This window comes from Aphelocoma coerulescens, chromosome 1A, assembly GCF_041296385.1.
Source record: "Aphelocoma coerulescens isolate FSJ_1873_10779 chromosome 1A, UR_Acoe_1.0, whole genome shotgun sequence".
NCBI lineage: Eukaryota > Metazoa > Chordata > Aves > Passeriformes > Corvidae > Aphelocoma > Aphelocoma coerulescens.
In genome coordinates, this window is record NC_091014.1 from 51,742,851 (window position 1) to 51,768,909 (window position 26,059).

At 40.2% G+C, this 26,059-nt stretch overlaps 1 protein-coding gene across 1 annotated transcript in view; it reads right to left on the reverse strand.

The window, feature by feature from the left end:
• PLBD1 (phospholipase B domain containing 1) overlaps nucleotides 1-26,059 on the reverse strand; it is a 39,372-nt gene that overhangs the window by 4,980 nt on the left and 8,333 nt on the right. Inside the window, exons 3-8 of the mRNA XM_069002064.1 lie at nucleotides 19,752-19,835; nucleotides 17,711-17,849; nucleotides 10,986-11,150; nucleotides 9,669-9,813; nucleotides 2,927-3,127; nucleotides 2,676-2,816 (exon numbers count right to left, since the gene is read on the reverse strand). Of these exons, the coding sequence (XP_068858165.1) occupies nucleotides 2,676-2,816; nucleotides 2,927-3,127; nucleotides 9,669-9,813; nucleotides 10,986-11,150; nucleotides 17,711-17,849; nucleotides 19,752-19,835 (875 nt within the window). The remainder of the gene's footprint in view (nucleotides 1-2,675; nucleotides 2,817-2,926; nucleotides 3,128-9,668; nucleotides 9,814-10,985; nucleotides 11,151-17,710; nucleotides 17,850-19,751; nucleotides 19,836-26,059) is intronic.

Genomic DNA, 26,059 nt, shown 5'->3' on the forward strand with positions numbered 1-26,059 from the left:
GATAGGGAAGACAGGAATACCCTGTCTGCTGGCATTTGCTTATGTGACCTGGAGCCTACCTGAAGGAAATAGGTTGTGTACAGGCTATGTTGTAATACAGGCATCCTTCAGAAATTAGCAACTTTCCAGCCTCTACTGACACAGGCCAGAGGATACGGATACATCAGCTTCCAAACCAGTAAGGTTTAGTTGTGATTCAAAAAGGTGCTATTGTCTCACATGAATGCAGTGCATACAGATGACCTCCTTCTCCCACCTGGAAAAATTTTTTGTTAAAATTGCTAAAACAGAGGAAGCTATTGAACTTCTCCTCCAGCAAGAGCTCTTCTGTGTCTCAGGCTCTGCAAGACTGCAAATCCCATGCAGAGAGTGCAGCAGTCAACCTAAGCCAGGCTTTATGCAAGGGCTGCTGTAAGCAGTGAAACCTGGTAGGGTGCACAGCAACAAAAAAACAAGTCAAGAGAGACTGTAAGGTTGAAAGTGGGGGAAGGGGGATGACATGAAGACAGCAAAAATTCCCTGAATCAAAATGTTTTCCTCCTCTGCCCATTCAGAGCAAAAGGTATCAGTAATACTGAGAGAGAGAGAGCAATGAGAATATTGCACATATGGTGGAAGACACTCAGATCCCAGGTTTTGCTCTGATGTGCTGCTTTTGATGCATTACTCATTCATCATCAAGAAACATGAACTGCAGCCTGCTCCTGTGACCTCTTCTTTCACCAAAGATAGTGTTGTCCTCCTTCACCTCCTCTAAAGGATTCCTGAGTTTTCATTGTCAATATACAGAAAACACCTGGACATCTTTGCCTGGAAAGGACAATATAAGAGGTGCCTGTTTTTGAGAACTCACCTGCACTGGCCTACAAAACAAGATGACAGAAGCCATAAAGAAAGAGACTTTCAATTTTCAAACCTGTATAAGGAAATGCTTCCTTTTTCTCAGTACAAGGCTTACTACAGCAATACCTGCCTTTGTTGACCTGAGATTTCAATTCTCATTCTCTGTTGTTTCTAGGTTTGTTTCAAAGAGATTTAAAAAGCCAGTGCTGGTGGCAAACTCACTCTGACCAAACCAGAGTGTCCAAATTGCATTATCTTTGGACACCAGCAACATGGCAATGATGGAGCGTGCCAGGGTCAGCTATTCTACAAACACTAAGCCAGCATTGATCTTGAGAAAGGTAAACCTCCTTCACTTGAGCTGCTCCAAGCATCTGGGAACAGGGCAGGGGCCTTGATGGGCCTTGTCTAGTGTCCTGCATGTCATGGAGGACAGATCTGCTGCTTACAGGAGCAGTGTCGTCTTACAGCAGCTGAGGTCTCCAATGCTGCACTTTGGCAGTGCTTAGCCCACCTTGTGTGCTGAGGGCTGTTCTACTGTTTAAGCTCCCAGAGACTGACTGCTCTGTTATCCAACACACACACGGTACCTTTAGATATCTGGGAAAAGACACAGTGTAGGTGTGAAGTAACGTGTAACCTCTAATATGTGCTACCACCTTTAAGAACAGAGCAGCTACAACATCTCAGAGGGAAGAAGTGGTCACTGTGTGCCCAAGCCCAGGAGGTGGGCTCAGTCCTACAGGGAATGCCACACATCTGCTCCAAAATCATTGCTGAAAAGGAACTCAGGGTACCTGCCAAGCCCGGCCTCTCTGCCATGACAGGGTTGCAATATTTCCAGTGCCAGAGCTAGAGGGTCTCCATCAACTTCTTTATCTGCACCCCACACACAACACAGCTCTGAGAAGCCCAAGGCAAAGGAAGCCAAAAGAGCCAGAGATGCATAAGGGAGAGACATGGGACTTTTCCAAATTATCAATAAGAAATATCTTATAAAACCATACTGACAATGTGGCAGTGCCTGGAATAAGCCAGAACTTTCCAAGAAGCTAGACACAAGCAAAAATTTCAAAGAGAAACAACCCCAGCTGCTAATACAGACAAATTTCCCATCATTTTGATGATGAGCAATTCATCAATTTATCCCCTCAGCATGTGATTAAAGGAAGGAGCACAAAGCACCAGACACACTTAAGGCTCAGGCTTTTTGTTGCTGACGTAAGTGTCTAGTAAACACTTGTGAATTAAACCTGACAGTGAGTGTTTTGCTTCACCAAGATTTTTGTTTGTTTTCCATCAAGTTATTGCTAGTCTTCCTAGGGAATTAAAGAACCTTTTAAAGAGCAAATATTTATCAGAAAACAGAGATCCAGAAAAGTTCAGGAGATTAATTTAACATAGAACTTCTTTGGTATTCAAAAGTTCATCTTCTTGCAGGGTGACCCACTCAAGAACCATTTCAAATAGCCCACAGCATTAGTTATTTAGTACTGCTCCAAACAGATCTCACGTTTTCCCTCATCAGTCTCTACAACAGGGCAAAATATTACCAGAAAAAAGGCAAGGAGGCAAGCAAGCAAGAAGACAAAGTCTATTTTTCCCTCCTCTGCTTCTAGGAGACACAGATGCTCACTACATTGCTGCCAGAGCGTACCAGATAAATGAATACATTGCAATTGACCTAGCTATAGAGGGCTGCTCACACAAAGCTTCCTTACTTTAAACTCAGGACTAGTGTTCAACAAACCCTTCCCTGGTACAAAACACAATTCTTAGTTGGCATCAAGAGATGGTTTTCCTAAGCCAGTAACTACTGTAGGAGCTGTTACCTTTCCGGAGAACATTTGTTTGATCAGAATATTCCACAAGGGTTGGGATCTGCTCAACAATGTACAGTGCACCGTCATCAAGGCTCCTCTGCAGCTTGACCTTCTTCAGGTCTAGAACCATGTACTGATTGTTGTAGGTTCCTGGGTATGAGAGCAGAGAGAGTTACATGTCCTGCCAAGGGAAGGAAACGAGTACAAGAGGTAGAGGGAACACATCTCTTTTCCTAAGACGCATATGAAGGCATACTTACCAGAGTTGCACTTTGAGAAGGTCTCTGCCCAAGTTCTCCCATCATTTGCCATCATGTTGGCAATGCGGACCCTCTGCCAAGCTAACAAGGATTCAGGCACCACTTGCTTAATGAGGGTTTGGTTGAAAACACTGTTGGTAGTCTGCAACATTACCAAGCCGCTGCCTAGTATGTAAAAGTCATCCAGGGACACCAAAAAGCCTTAAACAGGAATAACACAAAACTTGTTATCTTTGTGAAGCTTTGATATACTCATAGAACAAAACAGCGAGACAAGCCATGAGGATATGGATGAGTCAATGCATGTGTGTGTGAAATCAAACTGTACAAAGATTGAAGATGAGGTGGTAACTTCCACAAGGGCTTTAGTCCCACCTGTCAACAGAGTTTGAAATGAGAAACTGTCACACTTTCAAGACACCTAATTCTTTGTCTAAAGCATTTGCTTTGTATTTGTATGCCAAGCTTGGAAGCTGCTCCATAAGTCAACCTATGTCTTATTCTTATGCTGAGGATTACAGACACTAAATACCTATCGAGTGTTTCTAACAAAGAAATGAACTAAAAAAAACATAAAAATTCCACAATGAAAACCAAAGCAAAGTACAAACTCCACAAAGACATTTTCATTAACCAGTTTCAGTTTTAGATTTTTACTCTGTAAAGACAACAGAAAGTAATTTAATTAATTTGAATTAATCCCCTTAATTAACACCTTCTGTATTAAATCAAGAAGAAAAACCTTTCTTCTAGTTTAATCTTTTCCCATCTAAGTATTCTTAAAAGCATCTCCAAGAAATGGCTCTCTCTTAAATCATAAACCACATCCTGTATACGAGGAGAAGCTCTACCTAATTCCTCTTTCTGACATATTGTCACTGGGTTTTTTTATGCCTGCCAGCTCTGCAAAGTGAATACAGCAATGGATCTGTGGGCAGGATTCCCTCCCAGGTTACATGCCAACAGAAGTACTAAGTCCAGTTGCAAATCCTTCGCCAGGAGGTGGCATGCAGAGCTGCAAAGGTCAGCTATGCCTTGGATAGTGTGGGGACTACTTGTACAGCAGAAATAACCTGGCTTTTAGATTACTCAGCAGATACGTGGCTGCCAGGTTAGGGAGGAACGGTTGTTAACAGAGCTCCTGGTGGGGAAGTCATACAGAACCTAAACTCTTGTTAGGAAGTTTTTATTCATATCGGTCTTCAAAGAGTACAAAATGCTAAAATGCTGTGCAACACCATAATAGCCGAGTTCCTCTATGAAATCTCCCACAGCAAGCTTTATTAATGCAATCTGCAAACAAAGGTCACCAACCTATCAAAGCAAGAAAGACAACCCAGTTCTGCCTCCTATTCCTGGGCTTTTATTAAAAGGCAGACCACCTTCAAGCAAAAGTAATGTTTAAGGGCTCTATTTCAGCAAAATTTCTTTCAAGTAGCAAGTTCTCAAATTAGAACAGATCCAGGAAAATACAGTGTGGTCACCTGTTCTCTAAAAAAATATCAGTATAGAATAGACTGAGCACCCTGGCAGCTGGTATTTTACTCATTGGAAGAGAATCAATACATTATGTACATTATCAGCAGAGATCTCTCTCAAATAAGTAAATACAAGAGAAATATCCTAAACTTGGCTCTGACAGTCTATTTTATACAAAGACACGGGATACTCTAGCAATAATCTGCTGCATAACAAGTGGTGCTTGCCCAAACAGAGACAATAACTGAAATTGTTAAAACAACTGATATGAATTGAGCATCAATTCCTGTGGGTGACAATGCCAAGTGCCCCACTTCAAAACAAACAAAGTAGTTTCTTTCTTCAATTTCAATTAATAGCTGACATAAAACAGAAAAACTTGACTCAAAGCAAGTGCTAACACAAGGAATGATGCTGAATTAACTGAAGGCTGAACTCCGCAATTCAAATAAACGGCAAAGGTCAGCTAAGCTGAAAAGAAGGGGATTTCCTTCTGAGCCTTAGTATTTACGAAGTTTTGTCCTGCAATGTTTTGTAACACAACATGCCCTCCATGATACACCATTACTAGCCCAATTATTCCAAGATGGCATTTACCGTTTTGATTTAAGGCACAGGCAACTCTGAAACAAAGGGAAGCTAAAACACAAGCAACAGGTTACCCACAGTAAAGACATCCACAAAAATAAAACCTGGGAGGAGAAGTCTAGAGATTTCAGCAGATCTTTGATGTCCTCTCTTGCCATTATTCTAAGTGCGCATGAGAATCTGTTGTAATTGAAGATATCATCTCACTGTACATTTCTTCTATTTTTTTTCCTGTAAAACCATCTCTGGAAACCCACACTCCATTTTTGTCAGAACACTCAGTTAATTTTTTTTTTTAACCCCTTCCTCCAATGAACCTGACAACTCCTACATAGAAACAAGCAAAAGTACTTCTGATAGCATCTTCTGGATCTGAGCCATTTAGATTCAGTTTCCAAATGCCACTGGAAAATTGAAGATTCCAGAGTCTGGAGTTTCACTCATCATACAATCAGCCAAGCAAAGCAAAGCATTTTTGCAATCTGAGCCACAGTGTTCTCCAGAAAGCACATCAAAGAACATGTGGGTGGCAGCACGTTCCCTGCTGCTATTGTTCTGAAAGAGGTAGACTGCTGCTTTCTAAACCAGACGGCATCAGCTTTTTTGGTGTTTTAAAAGGTCATTGTGCTCATTCAAGTGCAGAAAGGGTCAGCTTTACAGGCTGAAGTCTTAGCTATGAGGTCTAGCACACCGCTCAGGGATGGGAGTAGCTCCTGGCTGAGATGCCCAATGCTCTGGTGTATAAACACACTTGAACATGGCAAAGTAGAGGTATTCTCTGGATTAGCGGAGAACCAGCAGCTGCTTCTCATGTCAAGACCCATCAGCTGCCTTCCTTCCACTTGCACATCTCTCCTAGGCAGTAAGAAATAGCATATCCCACACTATAGTTCTGATCTCATGTCCAAAGTTCACCAGACACTTTCCTTTGCTTCCCTCCAGGTTTTAAACAGATATTGGACGAAGAAGGAAGCAGGAAATTGTCTGGCAATACCTCATGAGCAAGAGGGATCCCTGAGAACAAGGGCTACCACCCCTTCCATGGTTTGTTCCTCCCAGCTCTTCCTCAAGCTGTGGGGAAGGAGAACGCTGCACTAACACCAGATTATTTCAAAGCAAAGGACACAAACTACCTCTCTCTCCTGCCTTAGCAGCACATGTATAGTCATCCATCAAGACAACCTGTGCCACCTTACTCCCATATCACAGCCTAGCTCAACCAAGAAAGATCCCAATAGCAGACCAGAGGAGGAAAGCTAGAAGTAAAATTCTTAAATTTGTCTTCTTCAGCTGTTTTGTTTAAACTGCTAAAATCAAATTAATATACTTTAAAAGACTGTGGCTCAGCACAGAGAAGATAGTTCAGTATCCAAACCAGAGTGCTTGGTCACAATGGCACATTCCCATTCTTAAATGGAGTTCAAAAGAGCTCCATCCAAATAGATGGACATCCTGGAAGCTGCAACCTCCCTGCTATCCAAAGAAAATCGCAAATTTTACCAGTTAGTTTGGCTCATTTCTTTGAATGCCTCAATGGGCAGTGTAAAGAAGTGACTGGAGGCGGGGGGAAAGGGACACAGAAGGAGGAGAGGTGCAGGTTTCTGTCTGATCCATCACTAGATATGTGGTGTAAAACATAGCACCTACCTTGTCTCTATCATCACTTTCTTACTCCCCCAAATGAACACAGCTTCACTCAACACTTGTGAGGAACAGTAACATTCTCTGTACAATTTCTCTCTGCTGTGCATTCACTCACCAGCCACAGGAAGTACTTATGTCCAGAGCTTGAAAAAGACAATGAAACTCAAGCTTTCGGTTCAGAGACATTCCTCCTTTCCAAAGGTTCACAGAATTGTCCTATGTGCAGCTCTGCAGACAAAGACTATGAGCAGAGTTCAAGTGAGGATTAAGGTGAGTTAGTGCAGAAATGAGCAGCAAGTGAAGAAATCATGCTGCAAAAACAGAGATTACAACTCCGGTTAATTCCCACTTGACTGTGCCTCTGAAGAACTACTGTTACTCCAAGGGAGAGAAAGCAAAGAGAAGATATGCTGTTAACAATGGACATTTGAACATGGTGGCAGAATAGATAACTGCTGGGGAAGCTGGGATGGACTCTGTAATTCCTGCCTGTCCTCCTACCTGCTCAGTCACAACACAAGCAAGGAAGTACAAGACCCTCCAGCTGTACCACAATGCACACCCCAACACAAATCACGGTTAGTCAATAGCCTCAGAACCTCTAAACTTAGTCACAGCAAATACTAATTTTTGCAATCTAGTAGCCTATCTTTTGAAATTCAATAAATAAATAAATAATATGGATAATTTTAATCTGTGACCCCAGGAGAAATCATGGATTTGGCACATTCCTTCTCAGAAGATAAAGGACGCCTTAACATTTTCTGACACAGCTTTTGGACGGCAGCATAGCTTTACTTTATATCCAGTCTTGTCGGATGACTCAGTTAAGTGCCACTGAAGGCCTGGAAGGGCACCTGTTTTTTAATGCGCTCTGTTTCCTCCAGAAGTTAATACTTCTATGTTCATAGGATCATGTTACTATTCAGGAGAGATTACTAGGTTGCCCTTTCTTACTGGTTCTTAGTGTCTATCAGGACAGAGAATAAGAGCAGGAATATTTATGCAGGGAGACATTAAAATTGTCGAGTTGAACCATGGCCAGGACCTGCAGATTCCAGAGTCAGATGCTCTGAAAATATCCTCTCTCATCATAACATGGAGCAGAGGAATTTGGCAGTTTCCTCCTTCCTACGTGATGTCCCTCGTGCATTACTAAGCCAGTGCTTACTCATCCCATGGAAAACTGCAAGTCTGAACTACACTCACAGCTAATGCAATTTACTGCAGTCAATGGACTATGCTTGTCTAGTGCTTGTGATAGCATCCTGTAATCAGGCAGCCAGTGAGCATACTTTGCATACCACAAGCCTCTCAAACTTCACTGTAGCCATGGGAACTATGCTTTGCAACAGTTCTCACTCAGTTTTGTTGGTACACCTTCCCACATCACCGTGTCAGAGTCCACATGGCAATAAGAGGCTTTAAAAAATAAGCCATCTCTGCAGACCTCAACACTCTCAGGAAAGCACACTGGGATCTTGTTCACCAATGAACAGACCATAACCATTTCAGCAAAGCAGTAGCTGATTTTCAGGAATCCTGCCACACGGTATGCCTTATCAGTCTGAATATTTGTATTTCCTTATACAAAGAATCCACAAAAGGAACAACCGAAAGACATCACCACAGACACCCACTAAAAATAAAATAATAAATACTCTGTGTGGTTGATCTCGATCCCCAGTTTTGAATCTGCAGCACAATGCAGCACACAACAGTTGCTAAACAGAGCCACATTCTTGTGAAGGGTAGTGCCATCACCAGTATTTCAGCTGAGACATGAGAGCCAAAATAACCTTGTGAACATTCACGTGATGAACAGAGATCAGAAACCCTTGCTTTCTTACCAAATTACAGAGGCTTGGCAAGATTTCTTGCAACAAGTGAGCGAAATTCCTCCAAGGCAATCACAGATAGCCCAAGCTCTTGAAAGGCTGTACACCTAACAAACATTCAGACTTACCTCTACCCCTTCCTCAAATTAAAAATCTCAGTTGTCAGAAAATGTTGCATTCCTGAGGAGGGTCACTGAGGAGGATCAGAACCCCAAAGAAAAAGGCTTGTTTTCAATGTGAAATGAATGCAAATGCTTTTCAAAACATTTTCCCAGTCACAGTCTCAGAAGTCCCTGCCATGAAGGACCCTTGCAGTAAGGCACCGTAACTCAACAAAGCATGTTTTGAAATCATCAACCAACAAAATTTCATGAGAATGAGAGAGTCTCCTACAGCACTTACTTCACTTAAAATGTTTTATGAAGATTCTTGCATGTTTAGGTATTTTTGAACTTGAAATTTCACCTCTAAAAACTTATGCCATGTCAACTCCAAGAGGGAGTTATAGATTTGGTTTTCACGTTCTCATTTCTTGGTGCTCAACATTACTTGCTGGTGGTTTCTAACATTTGGCCTAATGTTCCCAAAAGAGACTCTAAATATTTTGGCTGGCTATATTACTGACACACTAAATAAGCATTAAAAAATATTCCCCTCTGCAACAGCTTATAGAGAAGCTGGAAGAGGAAGATGGAACAACAAAACAACTAAAGGCTTCCGAACCCAACATCAAAGAAGCCAATACACTTTCGAACAGCAAGTGTTTGATACTCAGTAATAATCCCATTACACCACGAGTCATGTCACACTGGTAAACAGAAGTGCTCAAAACTGTTATTACCAAACATGCAAATGCTACAGGCAAGGTGAGGAGTTCAATACTTCAGATGACTGCAGACTACACAAGCAGAATTCGAAGCAGCATGTTTGTGCCAGAGGTAAAATATTTAACCAGTGCTATTCAGAGCACTGAAGGTGATTAATCAACAACAAAAGACAACAACAACAATATCATGCTCAAGACAGAAAATTCAAGGTGGCATTTTGTCCTCTTGGTGGCTGAAAGTTTTAAGGTATATTGAAGCCAGTGCTTGTTGAGTTACCATCCTTTTCACAGCCAAGACAGACACAAGACAGTAAGGTGGTCCATGACAAATTGAATATCTACATTGTTTTGGTTTTTTTGACTTTACCTGGGTAACTGCTGAATGAGACACGGCTGGTGCTGGTGTATGGATCAACTATATTGAAGTTCCAATGTTTATATATTCTCAGTGTGGCTGCATAAGTAAACCAGCTGGAATGGGCAAAATATATATTCTCATATCCAGGCAGAACCTGGAAAACAGAAGCAGAAAGATGAACAATTTCAGACCCCCACAGTATTCTGCATTTTTTCTACTTGATAGAAACTGGGAGAACTATTTGTTTTAAGTAGTTTGATTAATTGCATTGCTGAAGAAAGAGCAGATTCTTTTGTTTTTAACTGTGTACTAAATGAATTTCTGAAACCTCTGGAAACAATTCTTGCCGATGTGTTATTTTCAAAATAAAACACCTTGGGGTTATTTGGGATACCTGCATCACATGGTATGTTTTTTCTCCCCAGTTTCATTTTGAATATTTGTGTTCACACATTCAGATCAGATCTTTGCAAACATATCCAACATTAATTTAAAACATGCTGTTTCTGTGATAATTCCTCTAGTTCACTTTGAGGTGAAGTACAGAAGCACTTAAAAATGCAAGTAAATTCAGTTTGAAAAGGTAAATATATATATAATGATAGTACATCTCTTCAAAATATTTCCCTGGTTCTATGATCTGTTGTTAGCTCAGAAACCTCTTGCTGTAGGCAAATGCTTCAATTAATGTTTCTCAATTTAAGATGAATATTGTTGCTCTGCAATACATGGAGTCTCCAGATGCTGCTTAAATCCTTAATAATTTTAACTGAAAAATGTAATTGCCACCGTGATGCATCAGTCACTTATCTTAAAAATGTGGGGGATTTTTCTGTCATCATCCCATTGGAAAGACATTCAAGGGTATCACTGACTATTAACAGAAAACATTAGCCACTTGCACCCATTTGTTTTTGTTAGCACCGTCCTTTAGTTTAAGTAATCCATTTCCTTTTCTCCCTATTTGCCCAATGTATTTGTAGTCACTCACAATACCCCTTTTCAGACTTCACTTCTCTAGGTGAAATGAGTTACTCTCTTCCAGTCTCCTCTCCATGGTAGTTCCTCATTCCCTAGTAATTCTAGCAGCTTTTCACCATCCATCTCTGTGGTTTTGGTTTGGTCTTTTCCCTCCCCTTAAACACAAGTGAGAAAAACTGGATTCAAAATCCTACGGAGGCACAAATGTCAACTGCATAAATGCAACTTGATCATTGACAGAAGTCTCTTTATGCATATGCAACATGAACAGGGAAGACTCCAGAAACGTACACTCATGGCACTGCAAATCAACAGAGTCACTGGAGATTAAATTCTGGTGCTCACCTTGATCAGTGCAGAGCAGTGTCCCATGTCCCACTGGTATCTCCCATGGCCTCCTGGCTCCACATTGCATTGTCCACCCCGTGCAGAATAATCAAATAATGCAGGAATAAGGTCCAACAGGTCTCCAACTGCATTCAGAAACTGGACATCAAAGTTGCTCAGTGGCTGAGGAAAGAAGAAGAGAAAAAATGCTTTGCGACAGAAAAGCATCAAGGCAACATCAGTGGTTAGAAATTTTCTTTTGCTCCCAAAGGAAGCTCTTGTATGGTCTACAAGACCATGAAATGCCTACTGACAAGGCCCAGATGCTCACACTCAGTATGGCCCCAGGCACTGAGGAAACTTTCAGGGTCTGGTCCTTGTGGTGGCATTACCAATGCTATGATTGCTGAGGCAAAAAGGAAGACATAACTGTACCTTATGAAACCTTAGTGTGTGTTTGCAAGCAGCATACCCATCAGTCTGCTGTTACTGGTACACTGAGCTAAGAGTAAGATTTAATTTTTTTTGTTTATCTAGATGTCTTTGAAGAGGCTTCCACTAATGCTCTTGGGAGCTCTCGGATTTTTATCAATACTGCAATTTAAGACATTCTCAGGACTAAGGAGGAAGAAACGAATGAGGGAAACAACGTTAACAATACCAGTCAAACTAGCTGAAAAAGGAAAGTCAGTCAAAAGGCACTCTGCTACGTGCTTTTGAAAACTCCTTATGGTTGGAGCTATCCAGGGTTAACTACACTCAGCTGGTTCTGCAACACACTCGTTAGAACCTCCTCTTACTTTGCCTCATCAAAATAAGAGCTTAATAGTGGTTTAACCTCAACCTTCAAATACCATTTTCTAAATCTTTCCTGTTCTTGATTTCACCATGCCTTTACTTAAGGCAAGGCTTAAGGAAAAGGAGTCAGAACACACATCACTGTAGGACTGTGAAAAGCAATTTTATAATGCCACAGAACCATATGGCAAAGAAACACATTGCTTACAATATAAATCACTGTTACTAAACCATACAGCTGACCTCTCTACAACCCCAATGAAGGGGGACAAGGAAAAACTAAACAGCATCAAATCCATTTACTTTTTGTTCAGAAGGCTGAATTCTGTGTTATCCATCTGCTGTTTTGGCAGAGAGAATAACCAACAGGAAAACTAGAAATAATGTAAACACCAGTCCATGTATCCCATGGGAAGGAATTAAACCTTCCCAAAATGCTTACAAAGACAAGCAAGAGAAATAAGCCATTCTGACAACTAAACCCATTTGTGGCAGAAGGCCCCAACAGGGGCTACAGTTTGAGGAAGAAATCCAAAACAAACTTTCATGTATGTTACGCTGCTTTAGTTCATCATGTTTTTGCTGTAGGATCCAAACAGGAAGCAACATCAAGAGACATGTCTTTGGATAGTTTTAAGCAACTTAGAGGTACGAATCAGTTACAAACCAGTCACAACTTCTATTTCATTGGAAACCATATAGAGAGACTTGGCACTGTTTAAGCACCATTTTTCCCCATCCAGCTGCACTGAAAACCCACCACAAAATAAGAAAAAGCCATTTTCCAATGTCTGATTCACATGGGCATCCCTGTACAGTCCCACCAGGAAGGGAGCAAACTGGCTTGCATATCAGATTGCTAAGATAGCCCCAAGACATTTTAATTGTACTTAACATCCATTTGCTACCACTCCATATTCTCCTTCGTAAAATCTGCCTTCACTGTAGGATCTTCAGGCAGCTACATTGATACTGCTACAGCATCAGTCAGAACTGCCTGTGTATTTTTTAAGTTTCACACTTCTATGCTTTCTTACAGTCACTCCAAGTCAAAACTTCTGTAGCTATTAGGAAGTCCATTCCAATTAGAACAAAAGTGCCAAGCAATGAAGCTTTCATTGGGCACGGAAAGGTGCTCAGTGAGCAGGAGGAAAGACCCACTTAAACAAAGCACAGGTTATGCAAATTCCTAAGGCACTGGGTGAGATTAGGCTGCCAGCTGCCAAAGCCAGCCAAAGTATCAGAGATGCAAAAGACGGACTAGGTTGTTAAGCACCCCCTAGGCTTCTGTTTTCATTCCCTTTTTGAGGACCAAGCAAATTTCGCTCCAGTTTATTTCCAAAAATTCATTATTCTCTTTTAATAAACCTGGTTTTGTGTTTAAAACTGTCTGATGTGACATCACATAAGCACAGTGCTTCTCTGGAGCCTCAATAAAACAATGTATTCAAACAGAAGACACAGGAATCTGCACTGCAAGCCAAATCTGGGAATTTCAGGAGTGGTCTGAGGCATCTGCCACAACAAGGCTGAGAATGCTATTTTTGGAAAAACTACAGTTGATGTCCAGGATATATAGAGAAATCTTCTCTGTGAGGAGTAAATCAGTGTCCACTAGCAAGAATTAGACCCAAAAAACTGCATCATAACAAGTGCATGATATAGGGTATATTACAGTTTTTTGTAATCGCCTTCTCCCACTCTCACACAGCAATGCCAGGAAAACTCCTTATATACATGGTTTACATCCTGAAGAAGAATGAATAAACTAAACTGACAAGCAGAGAGGTGGTAAAGCCACAGCAAAAGTCCTTTTGCTAGAATGTGTGGCTCCTCTAGGTACTGTCCTGAACAGCAAAACAAAAAATCAATTTGAGTTTGAGTTAAATCACAAGTAGGGAGAAATAAACTTACAAAGGGCAGCAGAAAGGACAGAACCAGCCTTAAAGGCTTCTTTACACGGGACACTAAAATAGGCAAGTTATTCTGTAACAATTGTTTTCCAGTAACTTTTCCAAGCCTGAGCACTCTCAGTACAAAATAAGGAAGTACAAATAGGAAGCTATCCTGGAGTCATTCTAGTATTTAAAACCCTGACACCTCCTTATTCAAGAGTAATATCCCTGCATAGACAAGCCCAAGATTAATCACAGCGTTGGTAGAGCATTAGGCAAATGAAAAGGCTTTATGTTCTTTGAGTGCCCCTCCCTCAGAAATTGTCTTGACAAAAGGGTTGGGTTTGTTTACTGGATACAAAATGTTGCTAAACCAGATGGAACAATGTTACACTTTAAGATGAAGATGTATTCAAATTTTGACATCATTCTTAATGATACCTGTAAATATCAAATTCAAAATACAGAAGTTTACAATGTACATTGCCTTCATGCAGGTCTTAATGGAAGCACCTACCCAAAACAGTCCTCAGGAGGACAGACCCCATGCAATAAAAATACCAAAATTTAGAACAAGATGCTACAAAGCATTTGCTTCATAAAGAATAAAAAAATACTAGTGCTGATATCAAACCATTCAAAGTCCAAATCTTCTTCCTGCAACAAGGCTCAGTCACTTGTGGCAGACACAATGCTTCTACAATATTCAAGTGAAGCAGATATGAAGTTTAGGGGAGAGCAGTAAACCAGAACATTTTGGAGTGACTTGTGTGCACATAATCTTACTCTCACTTAAGCAGTATCTGGATCTGGTTTCAAACTACCATCCATAGTAGCAGACAACAGAAAGTTAGACCTGTCATGTGGCTTCCTCTGAAAGTGCACATCAACTAATCCACCAAACGTAAAACTCCAACCACTTGCAAGTTTGAAAAGGTTATGTGTAGTGCTGATGAGTAAACTTGAAACATGAAATGTGTAAAATTAAAAGCAGATTAGCTATGAAACATCTTGTTTCCAGTCTCCTGAAAAGGAAACCGTTCTATACAACTTTGCCCAGTGCTCAGTGTTACAATCCACAGACTCTGCAAACACAGTTCCTTTTCTTCATCCCCTTTATCTCTTTTAGCCTTTTCTTATCAACCAAACAACTTCTCAGTGTTCAGGAGAGCATTTTGTCCATGTATGATCACTCAAGCTGCAGGGGAACATAAGAACTTCAAAACCCACCTCCTCCTCCCCTTCTCTTTCTCAGGTCTCTGGTATTTTGGGAGTTAAGGGGAAAAGCTTCCTAGCCTTTCTTCTACAGCATTTATTCTTATTTTAAGCTTAAAACAGTGGGAACAATTGCCCTCTACATATAGAGAATAATCAGTTGAATTCAGAAACCACATAGCTTTCCCAACAGCAAGTAGAACATCAGAACATCAGGCAACAAAACAAAGACTGTCACACGTTGGGTCTTGGCTTGATTTTGTTTGGGTTTTGGGGGCTTTCTTTTGTTTTGTTTGGGTGTGGGTAAAAAAGTAAAAGAAAAACAGCCAATTCACACAGCAGGTATTTTTAGTATTTCTGATGTTCATTACCACCATGAATTCAAACTACTGAGCTACTAGAGATCAAAAGATCAACTTGCTCCCGATGATGATAATCCAAAGAAAATAAACACACTGAAAGGATTTTTTTTTCAATGAAACAAAACAGTATCTACCAAAGGAAAGAGGTAAGAAGAGACTTTCAAAGCACTACGGAAAACGTGCAATAGGAATGAGATTTGTTTTTAGAAACATGCAGGATTTGTTACAGAGACTTTCAGTAAGAAATTTCTTTGATTGTTTTATTTTAAGGTGAGAACTGAGTAACAGAAAAGTAAATACTTGTTGCTGGAGTTGTTGTCCAAAAAAATATCAAAACAATTGGGTTAATTGAACCAACGTACAATACTTAAAAATAAGAAAAAAAAATCATCAATTAGGTGGATTTATTTACCTATCTTTGGATGGTAGATTTCTCTAATCCAAAGGAATAAGGAAGATACTAGTGGTGGTTTTGCTTGTTTGGTTTGTGAGTTTAGCTGGGGCTTTTAAGTGCCAATAGTTTACAGAAGCTGGGCTGATTCTCAGATAAATGGATGTGTCAAAGCTAGAATACTAGCCCGGAACTTTGCATCTGCACCTGTTTTTATTACCCATGTAAGCTCGCAGCAATAGTCTTCAACCTCTGTTTCCTGAAGGAGATCCTAACAGCATTAAGTATGTGTACACAGTTGTAGCCTAATCTCCCAAAAGTACTTAAGAAGTATCATGGTATCCAACAAAATGAACTTCCTGTACTTTTACAGAACTGTCAGGTATCATTTTGATGCCAAGGAAAACCAAGGACCTAGCTGCAAGAGCAGCTGTCCAAAACGTACTCAAAGATAAGGACTGATGCTAACTTACTGGCTGTGGCAAAGAGAGGAAACAGCAGCACCACTGCAAGTAAGAAATACATACAAGGTGAACATTTCTGCTTTGAATAAAAGTATATGCATCTCAACATAGGTGATAATGTCCAAAGCTAAAATTGTGACTGGCATGGAAAACAGCCAAAATTAATCCCACCAACTGCTGCAAGCACATTTGGGAAAATAAAAAAAAAAAAATTAAAATTTCCTGCATGTAATTCAAGAATGGAGGACACAAATATTTCTGCCTGAACCACACATCTAAACTTTCACTAAATGCACCATTTTTTTTACAGACATGCTGGTGAGATCTCTAAAAACAGGATAAAAGTTATTCAGACACTTCAGAGGTCAGTGCTTCTTAGTATCAAATGCACAGTTAAATAAGCAAGCATCAGGGAACACACCATGCAGGCAGGACATGCCTATTACAAAGAAATAACTCCGACACAAACCAGCACTTTTCCCTTCCCCCCACATGAATCTAAAAGATTCTGAAGCAGCAAAAAAAACCAACAACCTGGTGAGCTTGACAGGGCTCTTCAGATACAGGAGTTATGAAAGGCAATTAGTGTACTCTTTTCCTGGAAAGTCAAGGTTTCTAGTGTTTTCCCCTACAAACTCAAGTCCCTCAAGATGGATTACTATTATGAACACTTTTCTTTTTTTTCCAGTTTGAGCTGGCTCCCCATTCATGAAAGCCCCAAAGTGACTTCTATACAAGAAAGATGTACACTTTACTAAAATGCAATTGTTTATAATTCAGGACTTCCAACTTCTCAAAATTCTTGGTATGGTGTAAAACAGTCAACTACAATTATTCAAGTCCTTCCTCTCACACTGAAAAACCTATTAGGTATTAGACCTTTGGACAGCATTATGATTGCCATATCTCTACTGGAGTTAAAGGAGTTCTGCTATTATACAAGCTGACGATCTGGAATACAATTCTAATTGCAATTGAAGAAAAATTAGGTAAAAACAAACCAAAAAAAAACAAAAAAAGGCAACAAAACCACCACCAAACAAAACCCCCAAACCTATTCCATCTGACCTGCCACAGACCATATCTTTTGTAACCATAAATTTTTGAGACTTAAAGACAGAAAAGGAGAAGTCATTTAGTAAAGTAAAACATACTCTAAAACAGAAAGGCTTTTAAGATTTGCAATCTAATGCTTGGAAATAAGAATGAAAGCTTTAATGCATTCCCTACATGCTGATTCATGATGTTATAGGTACTCTCTACCTAAAGGGTCATTTGCTTAATAACAATTGTAAAGTGACACCAACGAGCACTTTAGAAGTGCCTGTCCTTCCAACATTCACAGGGATGCAAAAGCCACCCCCAACATAATCAGCACGCAAATGTCCAGGGTTCCAAGTCCCTTATGGAGAATCTGGAGTTACATGACCTGAGTGCTCAGTCACAGTATCTACACTGAAGAGTCGCTAAAGATTTTGCAGAATGGCAGGCAGAATGAGTACTTGCTACTAAGTATCCTACTTTTGTTTTTTATTTTTAGAAAACAGATCCCCCTCTCTCATGTTTGTCCACTGACATCCCAGCCCCAGCTACTGAAAAAGAGGTGCAGTAGTCTTACTGTTTGCTTATGAAGTTTAGCCCACTCGAGGGCTCCCATGTACAGACCATCCAACTGTGCAATAATATAGCCAGCATGTCTCCAAAATGGGTCATCCTTATTATTTCTGATTTGTTGTCTTGTCCATTGATCTTGCTTCCTGCAGAGGAACAAACAGGTTGGGGTTTTCTTGGGTTTTTTTGAGTATAATTGATAATGCAGGGAAGGGACAAATACATTATGACTCAGATGGTCCAGTCTTACTAGAGATTTGAGGCAAATCATGCTTTGGAAATCCTGCAGATATAAACATTATATCCTCCAAGTGTAAATGTTCAGACTGAGGCAAAATACCCTACAATCATGTACCTCTACCAGATTTTAGTGTCAAAGAAAGACCTGGACTCCCTGTTTGTGGGGGACTTTGCTATAGCAGATCTAGCATTCCCATACAGTCAGTAAAGGGAAACAAGCATTTGATAGGTCAGATGAACCATTCCCTTTTAAATGTCTATTTAAGAATAAAAATAGATTGACATTTGAAGAGCCTCCTTCTCTCCCCCAGGTTCAAGTGCAATGAAGGCTTTCTGCTGGTGGTGCTCAAATGCTGCCTGAGAACCACGTCTATGCTCCTCTGAGTAACAGGTGGGAGGCCAAACAACTGTACCCTGTGCCAGATCCAGTCAAGAGCCAAATCACCCAGGTTTACAGCATGAGGCAAGACAAGTTGAATAGCCCCTAGGGCAAGAGCCAGCAACATTGTAAGGATCTCTCAGAATTCTCTTTTGCTATGCACAAAGGGCCACAAAAGAACCACAGGAAATGAGGACCAGATGCTGGCCTCTTCCATCCTCCTGCATCAATCCATTCAGCACTATGTAAAGTAGCAAAATAGGACAAACCTGTAAAGGAAACAAACTCTTCCAGCAGTATATGGGTGATAAAACCAACCAGAGTTAGCTTTCTAGAAGCAACAAGATGCAAGAAGTATGTCCAAGGAAATAGGGATGCGATCAGAACATTTAGGGCTAAGGACTTCCAAGATAACACAGCAACCCACATTGCAAAACTGCTATGAAGTAAAGCAGTGATGCAGGAGTTGAGGATAGAGGCAATAGAAAAACAATACAAGGCCACCTAGTATTGTCCCCCTTCATCCAACAATGCATCCTGGGAAATACAGCTGCCATGCTGTGTGTTTCTAGAAAAAACCACATACACATTGATACTGTAGCTATCCCATTTCTCTCCCTAGGAAGTGCAGAGCAATGCTGAATAATGATAGCAAGGGAGCACTAAGATTTTTTGTTCTATTTTTTGGATAAGCTAAAACCGATCAACTTTATACATGCACACCAATAACAGAATTAGTCAGATATATAACCCCTTATGGAAAGGGCAAGACAAGGCAAAGATGGAAAAAAACAGTCCCCATAAGTGACCATTTCACAAAAGTATTTGTGATGGAAAAAGCTACAGGTCTAAGGAGATTAAAATAATTGGTAATCACAGCTGAGTTTCCCAGTACCTGACCTGGTTCTTCTCCTACTTCTAGTTTCCCCACCAGTGTAGCTGCACTATTCAAGCAGAATTACTTTTGATTTTTACAGCTAAAGAGAAAAGTGAATCAGGACTTTTGTGATTATAACAGAATTTATATTAGTAGTAGAATAAAATATTAACCTAACAGAAGAAGGAAAGGATACACAATGCTAAAAAGATTAAGGTGCCAGGAGACCACCATTCAGTGTAACATTGAAAAAATCAGCTTTTCAAAAAAAAAATTTTACTAGAATGACCTTCAGAATTCATTGACATTATCCACACCCTTCAGCAGCAATGGTTTTAAACATTTCTTTGAAACAATCAGAATTAGGGAAGGGTATATGCACTTCCTTGTGTATATTTAGAATTTCTTTTAATAATAATGGCATTCAATCATAGGGAAGGGAAGCATATATTTTCCTCAGCCCATAAGGAAGAGAATAAAAAAAGCTTGAAAATTCTGTCATCCTCCAACCCCAAGTCTTAACTGATTTATTTTTAGCAAATAAATACATACGCCATAAAATTCTGAACTCCACTTCGAATGGTGGGAGTCTTAATTAGCTGTGGATACATATTTGCAGCATGGTCATACATCTGCCTGAAAGAACAAGAGTAACAGGAGTTATTCCTCTGCATCTTCTATTTACCAACCAGTTAATCAACATGCCTTGACAGACAAGCAATACAGTACACAAAGTAAGCTTTTCCTACTCACAGAAAATACTCCAGTGCATGACAAATAGCAAAAGTAACACAAAAGGATTGTTAAAAGTTGACTTAAAATAAATTACTTTGCTAATGCCTGCTCAAACTGCTGCACAATGGAAAGAAGATAAGCAAGAATGAGACTGAACTACTTCATAGCAAAATTGCACATGCAGGGAATATGTGTAAACCAGAAGCATCTTGAAAGCATTAGCACATTCATTTAAGCACAACAAAAATAGTTTTCTGAAGAGCTATTCTATTGGGAATCAAAAAACCCACAGAGGTGAAGGTAATATTATTTGCTGATTCAGTTAATCTCACTCTTCAGAGAGAGAATTTCAGCATATCTAGCAGGTTTTACTTGCCATTAACCATGTTCCTTTCTGTTTAAGCTAAATATCTCCATTTCTAAGTGTGTGTAAGATGATCCTACATGTTACCACAGGAACTACCACTCATGGCAGCCCTAAATAGATTCAGCTTTTACGGAGACCAAAATTATTGTGATTTTTTCTGTTGTTGAATTCAGTTAGCTGTTTTATCCACATTAACTATTAGAAACAGAAGTTCAAAGGGTTTTGTTGCTTGGTTGGTTAGGGCTTTCTTGTTTGTTTTCTTGAAGTGAAGTTCTGCAAGATGAAATCAATTGTCAGAAATGATCACAAGCCCAAAATTGAAGTCACCCTTTCATTTTAGGTGAAATGTAACTGTCTGATCCAAGCCAAAACAAAACTTCAACATTTCTTAATGTAAGTCAAACTCAACCAACATTTTTTTCAGTCGCTGATTAAATTTTTTAAAAAAAGGGACACCAGCAGAGAATTGTTTCACTGAGGTCTGGAGCTGAGAGATAGAATTACATCAGTCATCAGTACACTTATCTCCTACCAAGTGCTGAGAGAAAGAAAACAGCACTGAGAAACAGATACCAGCCTCAAGGAAAGCACATGCCAGCAGAACAGAATTCCTACAGTAAAACTTATGAGGGCAGCTTTCTCCAGGAGGGATGCAGACAGGAGCTCTTCCCAGCTTCCCGCAGGGCATAATTAGAGAATACAGACAGATGATGGAACAGTTTGCTGATGATTAAAGACTCATTCACTGACCTTCTCCCCTCTTTCTGTCCCACTCCCAGACAACTGAATGAACTTGATACCATGATCCTGCTGCTTCTTATCTCAGCTCTGATACCATTCTGACAATCAAATCCAATTGTCTCACACATTCAGGCATAACACTAACCCAGCAAAAATGTGGTTTATTTTTATTTGTAGTTTGAATTAGGTTGTGGAAGGGAGGTGCTGGGATAAGTGGAGAGCATTCAACAGCTTTGCACCATTACATTTTTCACAAAACTGCAGCTCCAGCACTAATTTTAGTTCTAGAGTTTCCTGTCTTCCATGTAACTCAAGACTACATAAATAATAATCATAACCTACTTCTTGAAGACAGCAAGAAAGTTGGAGAAACATATCAATATTCTCCACCCCTGCATATTCACAGAGAATTTGGCAAATAAAAATCCCAAGAAATTTTAGGAAGGGAACTAGAGCATGACATACTCCATACTAGAAATCACAGCTCTCATATCACTAAAGAGGAGCAAATAGCACGAGCTGGTCCATCTGGCAGATGATCATTTAGGGATTAGAGCCAGAGGAGGAAGATAAAATCCAGCTAGAATCCTGGCCTAACCACTGCCTAAGCCAGGACAAATGATCAAGCTTCCAGATTCAACCATCAGCTCTACTCTCTATTTTGCACTCAAAGATTATGCAACACAAGGCAGATTTTACAGCAGTAGTATCTTTAAGCTGTCATGATTGATGCAGAGACTGGGTTAGTTCAGAATCATGTGACTGAAAACACCTTCTTTAATGGCTTTCACTCTTTTACTTGCTAACAGAGGACAGACAATTCCTGGAATGGATTTTTTTTTTAATGACCAAGGTTATCAAGAATTTTTCCCCCAGTTACTCTCTCTAGTGTTTTTTGCTTTAACAAAGCTTCTATGTGCATGGCTTGTGCGTTTTGTAAGGGCATTATTCTCTGAATTAAATTGGATCACTACAGTAAGGCTTTGCAATTACATCTAAGGCCAAACACAAGGCAATTGCAAATCCGGGACAAGAATTCCAAGTCTAAAACCAGAAAAGCAGAGTCCTCCTTCTTTAAATTAGTGAGGAAGATGACAGAACTCAGGTCAGTTGAGGCTTTATGAGGAAAGAGTAAAATTAATGTTGCTTCAAATCTTAGGCACCTGGCATGTCCCAGTTGGAACTGACTTAAAACAATGTCACAGATTTGGATATGCTCTGCCACTAAGTCAAGTCAGGCCTCTGTTAGAAATGGGGAAAGGAATTTCATACCTAAAGAAAGCCAGAGCAAATAACTTGGCTAGATGATATGACTGGACTTTACAGAAAGGTGAGAGATTTGGGATAAAAGTGTCTGGATCTCCAGACACTACGGGCACTAGGATTCAATTTGTCCAACATCTAACTGTGCATTTTAAAAACATACAGATACTCTTATACTCTGAATCAAGTGTCAACACTAGAAAGATGAAGCACGTTGTAGAGACGACTTATATTTCCATCACTGGAGAACTGGTCTGACTATTGCTTTTTCTACCACTGACCTATACCATTAGAGCTGAGATTAATTCTTCCCCAGTAGTCCAAGATAAAACAGTTCTAGCATGTTTCATATTTTGATTTTTAAAAATCTGGTTATTTTACAGTCTGTTTAGGTTCCTACTATAGGCAAGGCATATACTTTTAAGAGAGATACTTTGTCACTCTTTTGCTTACATAGGGCATAGCTGTGTCTGGAAACTCTCCTTCATGCCCTAAGAGTAATGTGAGATCTGAGCTAGCTGAGAATTCCTGAAGGTCTCCAAATTGCAGGCACTGTCAAGTTGGAGCTCCTGCTCATCCAACAGCTTCTGCAGGAAGCTGTACTTCAACATGGGTTCAGACACCAACATCTCCTTCCTATCAGTGCATCACATCGGAGCTCTTCTAGTAGGACTTCTAGGATTTCTGCAAAGAGCCACCCTGGGTCTGCTTCATGGAGTCTTTACTGCATATGGATGCAAGACAGCTGGAGACCTTGGAATTGTTCAGACTAGAGGTAGCCATGTACTAAAAGGCTCTTCAATTACCAAGCACACCAATGTTTTCACATTGGAAGGCTCTGCCTGAACCACCTGAGATGCTTGTACAAGTCAGTCACACAAGAGTCTTCACTCCAGCAGCTAAGTGGCTGACAATGCAAACAAAGCCTTCCCCAAAGCTAAACACATACCTACACTCTCCCTTGTTCTTACCAAGAACTTCAAAAGGAAAGATGAACTGTGGGCACCAATGTGTGCAAAAGTAGAATGTTTAGAGACACCTTCTCTAAGGAAAGTTGTGATGGTACTAGAGTTTCCCTGAAGACAGCCTAAATGGTAGTCTGATGGGAATAAGGTTACAGATTGAGAAAGGCTATTTCCCAGTTTTATTTCAGAAGACTTGTTTAACTGTCCCATAGATAGAACATCTATCTGCCAGCATGTTAATTAGGATTCTCTACATTCTAGGCAAGATGAAGGAGAAATGAAGTTCTGAGTGCAATCTTAACATCTGCAGCCTTAGTGGGTTCTCACTTCTCCTGCAATTTAGGAAATTGCAAACACAGTCTATAAAAGGATTCATTAGTTGCCGTTTGCCAAATAAAAACCCACCGAGGTCATGCAGCTAAAACCTCAAATAATAGGTTCTTTCTCTTATCAAGGGTCAAGAGAGTACATCACTATTTCATCTCTGCTCCTTATGTGAAACATTTTCAAAAGGTATTCTTAGCTTCTGGAGAAGCCTTCTTTATCCAAAATAGCTTTACACAACCTGACAGAAAAAACTTATGTTTATAACCCCCAGTGAGAAATATACTTGCACTACAGTTACAGATGGGCAATGGGGCAAAGAAATAGCCAAAAAAATCGATTCAGATGGCACCTATAATATTTGATACTCATTTTATTCATAGCAAGCATTTTCAGGTTTTGCACTTGTCAGAGAAATCTCTGTGGAATTTCTCAAAAAGTTTCCCCAGAAAAGAAAGGCTTTGGCTACCTCTGGTTTTGCATCTTAACCCACTCTCGCACTTAATCTCCTTTAAAACAGTTGAATTTCCCATTTTGCTTAAAAGCCTAAGTCTTAAGCCCTGCTTTTCCACTTTAATACAAACCCTCAGCTTCACTTCTGTTCGTTACTAGTTCTGCCATATCCAGTTCTTTACAAAGGGCCACTTAGTGCTGGAGCTGTTAGCCCTAGAGTAAGAGCAGCCAGGGCTAGGAACCAACCTCACCTCAGTAAACATATGACCTGGAGACGGCAAAAGCCTTGAGCAGAATAACTTGGATAATTTCACTCGATGAATCTTCACTTAACACGCATGTGGAAAAAAAAAAAAAAAAAAGGGAGAAAATCTCCTTCCTCTAAAACTTAGCCTAGAATAAGACAGCAGATAAATCCCTGTAGACACTGTTTCACATTCAAACCACATTTAAAGGAATAGACATATACTTAAATTTGCTTAAAATCCAGGAAGACACATAAATATTGTGGAGGCAGAAGAGGAACAGGTTTTGAGTTGTTCCTGCTAGAGCACTATTTGCCATCTAATCAAGTTTAGCACAGACTGGGCTCCCTGCATGTCCTGGGTTGCAGTGTATTCTATTACCATCCTCATGAGCCTCATGAAATCAGGTGGGGCAGTGTTTCCTTGCCTCCTCCCCCCAGACTATCTTGCTGGTAATGGCCCATCATTGTCCTGCTGCATGACTCAGAGATAACTCCCTCCGGACTATCTTCTGTTAACGAGCCTAATCAACACTTGGCCTCGTGACTCATTACCCCATTGTGAGATGCTCCACCCAGAGGGAGGAACCAAGCATCCCATCGTGGATATTATCTGAGACTGAACACCAGAGACAACCCTTTTCCACTGGATTTCCAGAGGACAGGAGCTACACAGCCACTACTGGACCTTCTGAGGAAGAGCGGACCCTTTTTCTACAGGATCACCGCTTCAGAGGACTGCAACCATCATTCTACCAGATTGCTACCACCACCCTGCCTAACAGGGACTCAGGTTGTATATTGACTCTGTCAGTTTGAACCAGTGTTTTCTTTTAGTCTTTCTTTTTTCCCTTTTCTTTAATTTTCCCCATTAAATTGTTATTCTGACTTGGTGCCTCCCACTGGTTTGTTTTCAAACTAACACACTGTAGTATGACAAAAGCTTAACCACCTATTGATTAATATACCTAGGTAAAGCCTTAGGAAAAAAAACCTATTGAACAATACCCAATTTTAACAGTATTCTAAATGTAATGCTAGCATTCCCCAGATTCAGGGACAGTTTACATAAACTGACTGAATAGTGCAAGGCAGTAACCTCTCACACCAAATAATCCAACAATATACATTCAGATCTTTCATGTACTTCATTTCCTTTCCCCTCTTGGAGTACAGGCTGTGCACTATGAACTTTAAGACTCCTTTACTCTCTCAGAAGTGTTCTGTTATTGACAAATATTACTTTATTGAATTTCCCTTATACACTTCCAAAGACCTAGGTGCCTCATCAGCAAACCTCACTAGAGAGTCACATTATCATATGCTCAGAGAACTATCCATAAATATTAACTGATCTTAAAATATCTTACTAATTAAATGAATATCATCTTGTCCAGCAGCCATATCTGACAAATGGTCAGCAGACAACCTTCCCTTGGTGGCCTGTTCAACATAGCCTATGGGTATTTATTTCAGTGTTCTGAAAGCAAAGTTGATGAAGCCAAAAAGTCACGTCACAAGCAGCCATCACAAACCTCTCCCAACCATTTCCCAGCCAGGCATCAGAATTTTGGAATTTTTCTTTTCCTGTGACTATGCTGATAGAACAAAAGATGGAGCTTGTTCAGTAAAAAGCCACATGTCATGTTCTTAGCTATATCACTAGCTTTAGAGAGTCATAGAATCTCTTAGGCTGGAAAAGACCCTTAAGATCATCAAGTCCAACCTAGATCTGCCATCTACTAGCAGAGAGTATTTCATAGTGTCA